The sequence below is a fragment of the Pyrus communis genome, chromosome 14 (assembly GCF_041283825.1).
Source record: "Pyrus communis isolate YQ-2024b chromosome 14, ASM4128382v1, whole genome shotgun sequence".
NCBI lineage: Eukaryota > Viridiplantae > Streptophyta > Magnoliopsida > Rosales > Rosaceae > Pyrus > Pyrus communis.
Window position 1 is genome coordinate 8,687,349 of NC_142578.1, and position 13,377 is coordinate 8,700,725.

Sequence of the window (13,377 nt, forward strand, 5' to 3'; positions counted from 1 at the left end):
AAAGCATCACAAATTAAACTACAAATTTGGAAAGGAAAAAGAATGATCGTCGACAGCAGGGTTCGAACCTGCGCGGGCGAAGCCCAACAGATTTCAAGTCTGTCTCCTTAACCACTCGGACATATCGACAAGTTGTACGGAGAGAGAAAAATCAATTGTAAATAATTCTAATTATTTCTTTTCACTCTACAACATTCTTCTTCATCTACATTTAGTCCACGCTTATGACATGTTTACATTTACTACTCTATAATCAGAATTAAACAAAAAGTTTGACTGCGATTAAAATGTAGTTATGTGTTTACGAACCATGGAGGAATCAAAATAGAAGGGGGTCCACACGGAATAAGAAATTTAACCCTTCATTTTGGAAAAAAATGGATTCTTTAGGGGAGGTAGTATTCTTATTCCGCCAGAAAGAAGGGTAGTAATGCATATTTTGTAGCCATAATGCACGCACATAATTTCTAAATTTTCAAGTTCACTATTAATTAGCATACTAATGTCTTATAGAACGTGAACATACCAACATTCATATTGTTTTTTATTCCGATTCAAGTGAACTAGTCAACCTAAACAATTTTTTTATTTTGGAAAGAAGCGATAAAGTTTTATTACGAAGAGCAACCCCAATTACAATAGGTACCAAATGGGTAGATATTTTCCAGTAACCAATTTATTGATTTGAAGATAATTCGCACAAAAACGCAAATGATTTTAAATGCTTAGATGGCTACCACACAAACCACACTACTAGAACTAGAGGTCTTGAGGTAGATATGTCACAAAGACAAGACATAAAAACTTCGTAGAACTAAAAGTCTCAAGGCAAATATGTCAAAAAGACGACTCAAATCCAGTACAAACATAGTTCACATTGTATTAGCAATGGCCTTAAATTATGAGTATGATAAGTAGTGTACAAATCTTTAATTTTTTTTTTATTGCTTTTGAATAATGAAAAATTATGATTAAGATTAGTAGTGTGCAAATCTTTAGCATAATTCACTGTGAACTTTGCATAAGCAATAAATCTTGCCACGAGAAAAGAAAAATGTCAATTCTTTTTTTTTATTTTTGTCAAATTTTGGGTTGTTGTTTAGGGGGCAGGAGCAGAGCACCAACCGTCGAACCCAAGACCATGATTTGTCGTGCAAGCGCACTCAACCATGAGGCTGGGGAGAGGGTCGGTCAAAGAAAAATGTCAATTCACTAAGATGAATAACAAAGACATTAAATACTATGCACTTCTGCATAAATTTGACTATTTGAGACCAATTTCTAAGGCTATAAATTTTGCATATTCAGTTCCTTAGAGTTACATGAGCTGCTGCAAATAGAGCAAATGCTAGAGACGTTGAAACTACGGCAGTTTTTTTAGGAATTCTTCCTTTATCTTTCCTACTGATTATGGCTTCATATATTGGTTTTGAGTTCACTGTGCCAAAGCCAGCTATAAAAATCTGCACAAACACTCCCTTTATGCTACACTTGCCTCTGAAAACCTCCACATTGCCCCAAGCAAAGGCGGCCAAGTTAACAATGGCCGCTATTGTTAGCGGCACAAACATTGCCGACGGAACTTCGAACTCAATGGTGCCTTGTTCATATCGTTTGCTTTGGTCATCATCGAGGACTTTACTTGTCATATTAAATCCATGTGAGGCAATGCCAAGGGATTTGAGAAAGAACTCAATGGTTCCAAACAAGAAGCTTGAGAGTCCCCTAATCAACCACATCCTTTGGTCATTCCACCACGTTTGGACCGTTCCACCAGCTAACACAAAATCTAGGAGATCTTGAATGTAGGCTCCGAGGAAAAGAAACACATATAGGAGAAACCATGGCTCTGAAACCTGCATTGAGCTACTTCAATCTTTAAAAAATCAGAGTAATGTTATACTTATCACATTTTTCATACCACATTTATATGTTGGAGAATGAGGTATGAAAAAAGTGGCAAGAGTAACATTTTTTTGAAAAAAATCATGAATTGTTGTAGCACATTTTGTAAAAACCGAAATGATTGCCACATGTTCATAATACATTGTCAGAATGTTTTGAACATGGAATACATTGAAATTTTGAACTATATATAATATGTCAAACTATCTGATAATAAAATGAGTTTACTCGTTATCACTGTTCTAAAAATCCCCGCCTAGCGCCGCGTAGGTGCTAGGCGGCTGGCCAAAGCCTCGATTATTGCCTAGGCATTTGAAAATTAAGGGCGCCTAGACCTGCTAAGGCACCCGCCTAGACCGCCTAGGTACCCGCCTAGACCTGCGTAGGCACCGACTAGGTTGCAACTCACTTAGACAGAAAATAGATAGCTTTCAATTTGCATTTTTTTTAAAATAAATGGTAGAGACTTGTTGAATATTTAAATGAACACACATTATATGCTTGTTCCCTATGTTTTCATTATGCCAATACTTCATAATATATATGTCATTCTATTTTGTAGTTTGTGATGAAATTATATATATATATGTCATTTTATTTTGTAGTTTATGATGAAATTATATATATTTTAAGTATAAATAGACACTTATTTACACGAAATATAATAGATTTCCGCAAATTCCGTCTAGGCGCCCATCTAGCCGCCTAGATACTAGGCCTCAGACCACCGCCTGACTAGCGCATAGTATCTCTTTAGAACCTTGCTCGTTATCTAGAAAAACAAATTGCAAAGGGTGAATATACATTAATTACCTTAGGAAATGTAGTTAGTCCGTTGAAAAGAGCTAGCTGGGGTAGAAAAGCATATGTGGCGATGGGGATAGACCAAATCGGCCAAAATGCGTAGTGAGCATAAGACAAGCCCATCAAAGGACCCATGACACAAGTTCCATATGTAATTGGACTATACTTAGAGAAAGCCACCTCAAGGTCGCCTATTGCCCATCGCCTGTTTTGGTTCAAGACATCAATAAGGTTCATTGGGGCATCCCCATAAAATGCTGGCCTAGTTGGATGGCAGAATATCGACTTCCATCCCTCACAATGCATACGATAACCCGTGAAAAAATCTTCCACTAGTGAACCATATCTCACACCAATCTACACAATATTTACACAAAAACAAGAAGCATTTTTAAGTTTTTTTGTCAAACACTACTAAAGAACTTACCTTCTAAAATAAATCTGAAAGCTGCCCTAATTAACGTACCTTCGAGCCCCAATTGGTACTAATCTCATAACTGCAAGCAGCAACACGGTGTGCCAACTCCGTAACCTCTGGAGACTGAATGGGATTGCTCACTACATTGGTTGGGCAAAGTTGAGGGATTTCAGGAGGTAGAAGATGTGATGGTTCTCCAAAGAATGCTCGTCTAGAGAAAAAGCTCCCAGTCCCAAAATAATTTGGTCCCAGTAGCCCATCCATTCCTACTGGGTTAATTTTATACAAACACTTGTGTTCGCATGCATATATGTCGTTCTTGTTGATTCCATGAAAATGTTGAGGAAACTGCACAAACCCCAGTTTGTGATCTGATGATAAGTAACATAATGCACGATGAGGCGTTTGTGAGTCGTTGGAGTAGGTATCACAGCCTAGGGTTAATATTATTGGAGCGTTGGTCATGGTAGCTGAAACTCGAAGCTTTGTTAACACCAACAAAAGACACAAGTGAAATGGTTAATCAGTTAGTGAAGAAAGTTAATCGTAAAGAGATGGTTTTATGAGAAAATTATGTATAGATATGAAAGCTTACGAGGGCATTAAGCGCACCAGCTTTAAAATGATGGAGTGACGTCCTTCTTTTTTCTCTAGAGACGTATATTAGGTTTGGCATCAAATGGTCTGAGACGTCTTTGTCTTTGCTATTGTCCAAAACAACCTGCTTATGGTATTGAGACACACATCTCAGCACTAATGGGTTCCATTTGTGCCATACAAACTTTTAACAATTTTATTAATGGACTTATACGTTAGGGAGCAAAGTGATATAAAAATTGAATTTCAATGCATGTTGCTCTAAATAAGCATTATATAAATAACTACAAACTCAATATGTTGGAATCAGATGAATGATACGTCTTAGCAAATTGTCTACTAAAAATATAACATAATTGTAATTTTCTTTTGGCTAGAAGATGTTGGGGGCATGACTCCTCAGAAAGTAAATAACTGTGCCAAATAGAATAATTACTGTTGCTTTTGAGGTAACCCTTTTGTTTTTAATAATTCACAGGAGGGGAGATGAAGAATTAAAGTATTCTTTCCAGGTCGTAAAAATGCTTTCACTCGAGTTAGAAAATACTTGGATAACTGTGGGATGATCTAGTTTGGTAAATTTATCCGTCCATTTGCTAAAAGCTTGAATTTCCCGCTCTCCCGTTATATGTTCAGGACCAACCGTGCCGATCTCAATTACATTGTTTATCCTTACTTTCACGCCTTGGTACACATCCTGTGCCATGATTCAGAACATGTAATTTATATAAGCCAGTATTGGCAGTTGCTTTATAAATTAATCTCATTGATCTAAACCAAAAAAAAAAAAAAAAAAAAGCACTAAATATAAAATGGTGTTGATCAATTTGTCATTATTCCAAAAGAAACTTTGGCTCCTTTTTTTTCTGACAAGTAGACATTTTTATATTTATATCATTTACAATTTCACATGTGTATGAATTTTTTTATTTTTGATTTTTAATTAGTTACTTATTTGTATGAAAAAACTGTGATTTGCATAAATAAAAGAATAGTCAAGCAATGACTATGTTAGTATTATTTAGAATGTTTTCACTTGAGTTAGAAGATACGATGTTTCATTCATTAAATAAAAGACATTACATAGAAACATTCATGAAAAGTTTAGCCCCAAATGGTCTTTGCAAACTCGATTTAAAATGAATTACAATTAAATATGACCAATTACAAAACAATAAGCAAACTTCAAGCACTTCTTCAAAAGCAAGCTCACCGAAAACCAGAAAATTACAAGAATCAATAGAACATCTAAGTCTCGTATTACACATTATTTTGTTATACATATTAATATCTACATACATTTCAAGGCCGACCTTAGTGGTATGCCGGTGCAGCCACCAGAAAGAGGTTCCTAGCATATGTAGTATTAATTTCATGATAAGTAAGTTTTGACAGCGTAACTGTTCTCCTACCAACTGTTTTGGAAAATATGATATCCTAATCATAAGCATACGTATATTTGACAAACATAAATCTGGTAAAATAACACTTATTAACATATATACTGGCTATTACGTACCTTGATCTTCTCAGCCTCATAAAACCGAGAATGATCGGTAGCAAAATAAGCTTCTGGGTTGCACTCCACAATCTTGTTCTTCCTGCAAAAAGGCAACCAGTGGCTTGCAAACTTGGCAGCCTCCATGAAAGAAAAAAGAGTCAGCGCCGAGCCCCCGTCATCTGAAACATACACCGAAAGCTTCTCTGTCGGGTAATCATAAGCCATGACCGACAAGGCCGTGTTGACCACGTTCATTGGTGGCTCCTTGTACGGATCGGCAGTGCATATGAACACGTCCAATGCAGGAACATCCAATTCTTGTACAACCCTTTTCATGTTTTCAGGGAATTCGTCACGGTATATCGGTCGCATTCGTAAAGATTGTGTGGTGGTGAACATGAAAGCAAGAATAGAGTCGGAGACAAGGAAGGTGAGGGTAATGAAGAAAGATGTTGCGGTTGTGGAGTTGATGAGAGAGAGTGAATGGTGATAGAGAAGGGTTAAGATGGCACACGAACGAACCACCGCGAATAAGCGATTTGCGGTGGTTTGACGAGAAGGCTTGGACGTGTGAAGTGGGAGGTCGTCATGAGTGGTGGTCATGGTGTGCTTGCTGCTATGTCACACGCATGGGAAGGAGTTTTAGTTATAGGGTTTATACCAGATCGATCTGAATATATCAAAAAAGCATTTCACGGTACATGCATATTCCAAATTCCAATTTTATGCTAGTGAAGCATATGAATTATTGTTTTGGCAAGACAAAAAAAGTAATAAATAAATATCATTCTTCGGGACGTGTGGTTTAAGTGGTAAAGAAAGACTAGAATTCGACTTGATTTTCTCATTTTTCAAATTGATGAACTTATAAGTATCATCGTAAAAACAGATTCAATGTATTATAATAGTGGTGGACGACAAAATTATAATAATGGTATATGATAAACTTGATACAATTTATTTTTATATTTTTTTTCATAACAATAATTTTTTAAAATGTTATGTATTACCGCACTGCAACTTGAATGACATGCATATGATAAAGTTAATATTTTATAATTGAAAATTAATTAAAGGTCAAATTTTTTTGGTGGTCCTTGTAGCCTTATTTTTAATGTGACTCCTGTAGTGAAACTATTGTTAAGTAAATACTTGTGGTGAACTCCGTTAGCAATTAAAAGTCCAAATCAAAACTTATGTTAGTATTCCGTTTAAAAACATGGTTAAAATTGTCATTTTAAACAATTGACACAACTCATAAGCCTAAATCATCTATCGTATGAGTTCTCTAATAACTTCCCATTTCTCAATGATCATCTATGTGCATCGGAGTGCTTTCTTGGGACAATGATTGATGATAATGGAATTCGTAGACGACCAATGAGGGACGGTCATAATAAGGTTTATAAGTCGTTTTCAGATGTAATTGAAGAAAAGGAGGAAAGATTTCGTGAGAGGCGTACATATGATCATTGAGAAATGGGATTTCAAACACATATAATTTGCTCGGCTTCTTAGTTAAGAGAATTGTTTGAAATGATGATTTTAACCACGTTTTTAATGAAATACTAATAGAAATTTTGATTCGCACTGCAATTATTAACGAAGTTCACCATAAACATTTAACTAATAATTTTTTCACTACAAAAATCACATTAAAAATAAGGAAAACTAATGAAAAGGGCTTGAAAACTTTGAGTTTTAACGATAAGGACAAAATAAAGGGTAAAGTGAATAGTACAAAAATTGACTTTTTAGTGTAAAAATGTAGTTTTTCGTTAAAATGAATAGTATCATGAGTTTTTCGTTAAAACTCCTTTAAAAATAAAATACCACCACAAAAACCACGAAAGAAATTGGCCCTAATAAATACATTATAACATAAACGCTTTGTTAAAACTACATCACAACTACATTGGAAACTCTGAGTGCACCCCATAAAATATAATATTTATGGTTTCTTTTTCAGTAACAAAAGTAATAGAATAATCAAAATCTGCTTTGCAATCGTGGGCGACATTTCCCAATGGATGTATGTAAATCCGATTGGACCATTAAGTTTTAGGTGTATAATTCTCATCATAGATAAATTATTTAAAGGAAAACTAATAAAAAAAGATTTGAAAATTTTGAATTTTAACGATAAGGACAAAATAAAGGGTAAAGTAAATAGTACCAGGATTGATTTTTAGTGCAAAAAATATGATTTTTTGTTAAAATGAACAGTATCGGGAGCTTTTCGTTAAAGTCTTCATTATTTAAAGAAAGATAGGGTCTGATTTCGTGAGTGCGTGTTCTCACGTCACTCCCTCCAACTTGGCCATAGTTTTATTATTTAATCATGAGGGTGTTGGTGGAAGGCCCTGCACAACGAGAAGTTTTTAATTATGATGGGAACACAAGTGGTACACCACGTATTTCAATAGGAGTGGTGTGAAATTTTATTTTTTAAGGTATTCACTTTTTAGCACACATATCCCACTATTTGCATAGTAACATGTGGTGTACCACTCCGTATACCAGTCACATTGAAAAATCTCTCCTATACAACTTGCAACACTGCACATGAATCACTGACCTTGGAATTTTGGAAAATGGAAATAAAAATGTTCAGCCCATGTCATCTTAGCAAGATGCAAATAAAAATGTCTATTAAACTATCGGACTATTATAAAATGTGTATATCAAATTCATCGTGCGTTAATATAAGTTTTTCATCATGTCTGATAAAATATTAGTCTAATATATAATACATTGACCATAAACTTTGAACAATGCATTAAAGACTTTATTGATTTTATAAATGTAGAAACTTCTCAAAAGGCCTATTTAAAGGAAACCTAACACAATGGACGGAAAGTGGTCCAAAATACAAATTTTATTTTGCAAATTGCAAAAGAAGATTGGTGGAGTAGATAGTAGAACACTAAGAAATCTGTGGGGCAGAGAGAGCACAAAGCTGCCTTAGACCCCTAAGGCTAAATACACTTTTGAGGGTGTTGATCATCATCAGTTCCTCACAGTGACAAAAGCCAATGCGTAGAGAGCAAATGCTAGAATTGTTGAAACCAGACTAGTTTTTGTAAGAATTTTTCCCTTATCATTCCTATTGATCATGGCTTCATAAATTGGTATGCAATTCACTATGCCAAATCCAGCTATAAACATTTGCACAAACAATCCTTCCAAGCTACCGTTGCCTCGAAAAATCTCTACATGGCCCCAAGCAAAGGCAGCCAGGTTGACAATGGCAGCCACTGTAAGTGGCACAAAGAAGGGAGATGAGACTCCAAACTCCATCATGCCTTGTTCATATCTTTTGCTTTGGTCCTCATCAAGGACTTTGCTGGTCACATTAAACCCATGTGTGGAAATGCCTAAGGACTTGAGAAAGTACTCAACGAATCCAAACGCGAAGCTTGAGAGTCCCCTAATCATCCACATTCTCTGGTTATTCCACCACTTAAGGAATGTTCCTCCAGATAATACAAAATCAACGAGTTCTTCACCATAGGCTCCAAGGACAACAAACACATATAAGAGAAACCATGGATCCGAAACCTGCAATAAGTACTTAAATCTTAGTTTCAAAAGTGTAGCACGTCTTGTTTGACCAGGCACACTTGCACAAGATCAGACCCGAAATATTGTCATTATATCAATTTGAATGAATTATGTATAGTTCTATTTAAATGTGTGGTATGAAGTCAAAAGGTTAAAACAAAATAAGTCTGACAATAGAATATTGTACAATTTTTTCAAGAAAACAAACTAGTAAAGGGTGAGTGTGCATTACCTTTGGAAATAGGGTGATCCCATTGAGGAGCGCTAGCTGCGGAACGAAGGCATATGTGGTGATGGGAATGGCCCAAAAGGCCCAAAAAGCATAGGCGAAACCAAGGCCCATCAGAGGACCCATGGCCCGAACACCGTATGTGATTGGACTATATTTTGATAAAGCTACCTCAAGGAGGCCTACGGCCCATCTCTTGCTTTGATTCAACGCATCAAGAAGGTTGATCGGGGCATCCCCCAAAAATGCTGCCCTCTCTGGATTGCAAAATATGGCATTCCATCCCTCGCAAAGCAAGATATAACCCGTGAAGTAGTCCTCCACGAGTGAGCCATATCTTACTCCCATCTACACAATTTAACCAATTTCATCTATTAGGTTTCAAATTACACTATCATAATGTCATTGATTTTTAAGAAAAATGGGAGTTGTTAATCACGCTCCTGAAAGATCATGTTGCACTGTTGAATGATCGAGCTAACTACAAGGAACGTAGGATGATTTTTTTGAAGTGTGAACAACGGTTCCCTGATTAGAAGATACATAACACTAATTAGCTTATTTACATACCTTATATCCCCAAGTGGTATTGTTCTCATAGTTGAAAGATGCAACATGGTTTGCCAATTCCAAAACCTCTGGATTCTGAAGGGGCTTGTCAACTACATTGTTAGGGTGTAGTTGGGGAATTTCTGGTGGTAAAAGCTCTGATGGCCCTCCGAAGAATGCTCGTCGGGAGAAAAAGCATCCGGTTCCTACATAATTTGGTCCTAATAGCCCATCGAATCCCCATGGGTTGATAATGAACAGATGCCTGAACTCACTTGCATATATGTCAGTCTTGTTGATTCCTTGAAAACGTTGAGGGAATTGGACATACCCTACTTTTGATCGAAGCTTAGGGTCTGATAGGTAACATAGAGCACGAAGTGGCGTATCGGGATTATTGGAGTACATATCACAGTCTAGGGTTAAAACTATTGGAGCATTGGTCATGGTAGCTGAAACTCGTAGCTTTGTAACACAACATCAAAAGATAAACAAATTAGTTAATTTGTTTATTAATGTAGAAAATTAATTAATAAAAAGATGATTAATGAGAAAACTATCTAGGGTTTTGAGCTTACAAGGGCATTAAGTGCACCAGCTTTGAAATGGTGGGGTGATGTTCTGCTTTTTTCTCTAGAGACGTAAATTAGGTTTGACATCAGATGGCCTGTGATGTCTCTGTCTTCGCTATTGTCCAAAAGAACCTGCTCATAATTCACAACATTCATATGCATGAATATTTGGTTGCTCATAAGTTATGCACTTCAGTATCTAACGTGAGGACGCAATTCGACGTTTTATGTTAGCAGCATAAACGGTTACTTGCAAGATTGTTAATTGCGTGATAAGTTTCAGTTAAAAACAGCTATCTTATGATCATGCATGTTCTAATCACGAGGACAAAGTGCTATATCACTTGAACGAGAAAAACACCTGAATGACAGCAGGATGATCTTGCCGTGTAAATCCATCTGTCCATTTGCTAAAAGCTTGAATTTCCCGTTCTCCAGTTAGATATTCCTGGTCGACTTTGCCTCTCTCCATTACATTGTTTACCTTCACTTTCATGCCTTGGTACATAATCTTGTGCCATGATTCAGAAGAACATGTAATTACTTAATTAATTAGCTCTTATTGTGGTGGGATTGATAATTTCGATCCATAAAGTAAACCCATTTACACAAACCGGAAAAAAAAAAGTATTGATATGTGTACTCACCTGTTCTATTTTCTCACTTGAATTTATAATTTAAATACAAATGTCAAATCAATATAAAAAAATAAGACAGGTAAGTGGTTTAGTATACCAAAAAAAAAAGGCTGAGTAATCTTGAACTCTACATTGCCCGTGTAAACGATGTTGGTTGTTTATGCATGAAAGGGAAAGGGAACAAAGGTGACAAACAAGTATTTTCTCCATATTAGCTGAGGCCATGGATGGAGGGAGGTAAGGCCCAGTAGGGGCACATGCCCCCTCTCATCTCTTTTTTTTTTCATTACAAATTATTCAATTAATCATTCTTTTTTTTTTTTTTTTTTTTTTTTTTTACTTTGCAGATTATTCAATTAATCATATTAAAATAGTGAAAATCCTCTTTTAATTTTTAAATGCCCCTCCGTCTTGTATATTTTTCTTACACATTAATGTCTAAATCTTGTTGAGTTGCATGTATTTGGTTAATTAGTACAAATGAGCATTAGATTGTCAACAATTAAAGACAAAATTAGACAATAGAGTAATAAAATTAGGCATTTTGTAATTAATTTTTTCAGCATTTGTAAAAGAATTAGCTTTATTTATCCAAAAAAGGAGCTCAAATTTTTTAAGCTGTCCCCTCTTAGTTAAATTTCTGACTTCGTCCCTAGCTGATGCGTGTTTTATTTTCTTTACCGATAGCTCACATAAACAAAAATTAAGGAGATTGATACGCATGATGAGAATCGCAAAGGGAGAATTATTATACAATACATGCCCCACCCTTTTTTCTTTTTCCTGTCTTTGTCCCTATATGCCTTATAAATACATATTATCCCTCGTCGCTATCCTGCTGAGTATATAGATGGGTACGTAATGTGTTGGGTTTCTATAGGCTTTCGAAGCACTCCTTTTAATTTAGGAAAAGGCTCGATTCTTCTTCAAAGTTACCTATGCTATGTTTGGATAAGTAGTTAAAATCAAATTTAAATTAAATTTTGAAGAAATCAATGTGTTGCAAATTTATGGAGAAAGTTAATAAATAACTAGATGCAACACATTAGCGAGAACTTTAAAACGACAACTTTCAAGGTCTCATAAAAGGCATTACTTTGAAAGTTTTTTGTGTAGTCTTTTTGTGGTACATTTTTTGGTCAAGTTTAGTATATTTATAGTGCTTGAGTAGTAACTTAGTAATCTTTAAGTGCATGGTTCATTAGTATCCTTGGAGTGCATTTTTAACAATGATATATGTTTTTGAATCTAGAAAGTCCCATCCAAAGTTATCATCCCTGACACTATATATGGTCTAGGGATGATTAGAAATTAAACATTATAACTTAAAAGAATATTGTCACGTGTGTGTGTGTGTGTGTGTATGTATGTATGTATGTATGAACTGTAGCTGAACATACTTTTAGCTAATAGTTTCGGAAAATTGATATATATCACTAGAATTTTTTTTACCTTTATCTTCTCGGCTTCAGGAAACCGAGAATGATCCGTTTCAAAATAAGCTTCCGGGCAGCGTTCCACTATGTTGTTGTTCCTGCAGAAAGGTAGCCAGTGGCTTGCAAATTTGGCAGCCTCCATGAAAGCAAAGAGAGTCAGAGCTGAGCCGCCATCGTCTGAAACATACACTGATACCTTCTCGGTTGGATAGTCATAAGCCATGACCGATAAGGCTGTGTTCACCACGTTCATTGGTGGCTCCTTGTAGGGATCAGCTGTGCATATGAACACGTCCAAAGCAGGAAAATCAGGTTCTTCAACAACCCTTTTCAGGTTTTCGGGGAATTCAGTGCGATAAATTGGTTTCATGCGCAAAGATTGTGTAGTGGTGTACATGAAAGCAAGAAGAGTGTCGGAGATGAGGAAGGTGAGGGTGATGAAGAAAGACGTAAGGGTTGTGGAGTGGAGGAGGGAGAGTGTATGGCGATAGAGCAGGGCTAAGATGGCACTAAAGTGAACCACCACGAATACACGGTTCGTGGTAGTTCGAAGAGAGGGCTTGTAGGTGTGAAGTGGTGGGAGCCCATCATGGGTGGTGGTGGGCATGGTGGTGCAAGTGGAAACTCTTTGAGTTTGAGCTTTCCCTGTATTTTGGAACTCTTAGGTTATAGGCATGGCATTAAATTTATGGGAATAGGGTTTCCTATAAATGATTAAGGTTTTTAGTCTTTGGCACGTAAATAAAGATTTTGTTGTTTTTTTGGTGCTTGGTAAATGGTAATCTGCCAATCTCTATCTACTGCATACTTGTATTACTGTTGGGACTTATTGTTGTCCAAACCAATAAATAGATATAGATAAAGCATTTCTCTATCAACCGACTAGTTCTTTCTTTCCTTAAATTAATAAGGAGAAATTAGGTTCTCATCATTGCTTTTGCTACTCCATTGATTAAAATCCTATTCCTTTTCAATTTTTGATCAAGGTTCTTGGGTATTAATAACATTATTAATTATTTCAATAATAAAATATTTTTTGTTGTAGGCCTATTTGATTGAGTGATCTAGGGTTAGAGAGAGAGAAGGGTGCGGCAAGCGTTAGGAAAAAGAGAGATTGATTTAATTGTGAGGTGTGTTTGATTCACTCCATTGTGCTTTTATTTA

The 13,377-nt window shown here is 35.9% G+C and overlaps 2 protein-coding genes and 1 non-coding gene across 3 annotated transcripts; all 3 read right to left on the reverse strand.

Moving 5' to 3' along the window:
• Window positions 1–47: 47 nt before the first annotated feature.
• TRNAS-UGA (transfer RNA serine (anticodon UGA)) lies at window positions 48–129 on the reverse strand. The gene has a single exon. It is a non-coding gene; the product is annotated as a tRNA-Ser (tRNA).
• Window positions 130–1,280: 1,151 nt separating this feature from the next.
• Window positions 1,281–6,043, reverse strand: LOC137714001 (cellulose synthase-like protein G3). Its single transcript, XM_088683849.1, has 6 exons — window positions 5,244–6,043; window positions 4,272–4,421; window positions 3,723–3,848; window positions 3,176–3,610; window positions 2,719–3,066; window positions 1,281–1,856 (listed from the first exon to the last, which is right to left on the reverse strand). Exons 1-6 carry the CDS (start codon window positions 5,826–5,828, stop codon window positions 1,305–1,307), a joined length of 2,196 nt encoding a protein of 731 aa, XP_088539975.1. The 5' UTR covers window positions 5,829–6,043; the 3' UTR covers window positions 1,281–1,304.
• Window positions 6,044–7,991: 1,948 nt separating this feature from the next.
• Window positions 7,992–12,998, reverse strand: LOC137712970 (cellulose synthase-like protein G3). Its single transcript, XM_088683848.1, has 7 exons — window positions 12,230–12,998; window positions 10,501–10,650; window positions 10,146–10,271; window positions 9,589–10,032; window positions 9,022–9,366; window positions 8,196–8,786; window positions 7,992–8,158 (listed from the first exon to the last, which is right to left on the reverse strand). The coding sequence occupies exons 1-6, from the start codon at window positions 12,818–12,820 to the stop codon at window positions 8,235–8,237; spliced, it is 2,208 nt and encodes a 735-aa protein (XP_088539974.1). The 5' UTR covers window positions 12,821–12,998; the 3' UTR covers window positions 7,992–8,158; window positions 8,196–8,234.
• Window positions 12,999–13,377: the final 379 nt, after the last annotated feature.

What these genes read in the sequence shown, in the direction of transcription:
- LOC137712970 (XM_088683848.1), bottom strand. Translation starts at nt 12,820, where the DNA reads ATGCCCACCACCACCCATGATGGGCTCCCACCACTTCACACCTACAAG. An exon ending in CTGAAGCCGAGAAGATAAAG is followed by an intron (nt 10,651 to 12,229) that starts GTAAAAAAAATT and finishes TCATGGCACAAG; the next exon opens with ATTATGTACCAAGGCATGAA. An exon ending in CTGGTGCACTTAATGCCCTT is followed by an intron (nt 10,033 to 10,145) that starts GTAAGCTCAAAA and finishes TGTGTTACAAAG; the next exon opens with CTACGAGTTTCAGCTACCAT.
- LOC137714001 (XM_088683849.1), bottom strand. Translation starts at nt 5,828, where the DNA reads ATGACCACCACTCATGACGACCTCCCACTTCACACGTCCAAGCCTTCT. An exon ending in ATCATCCCACAGTTATCCAA is followed by an intron (nt 3,849 to 4,271) that starts GTATTTTCTAAC and finishes TACCATAAGCAG; the next exon opens with GTTGTTTTGGACAATAGCAA. An exon ending in CTGGTGCGCTTAATGCCCTC is followed by an intron (nt 3,611 to 3,722) that starts GTAAGCTTTCAT and finishes GTGTTAACAAAG; the next exon opens with CTTCGAGTTTCAGCTACCAT.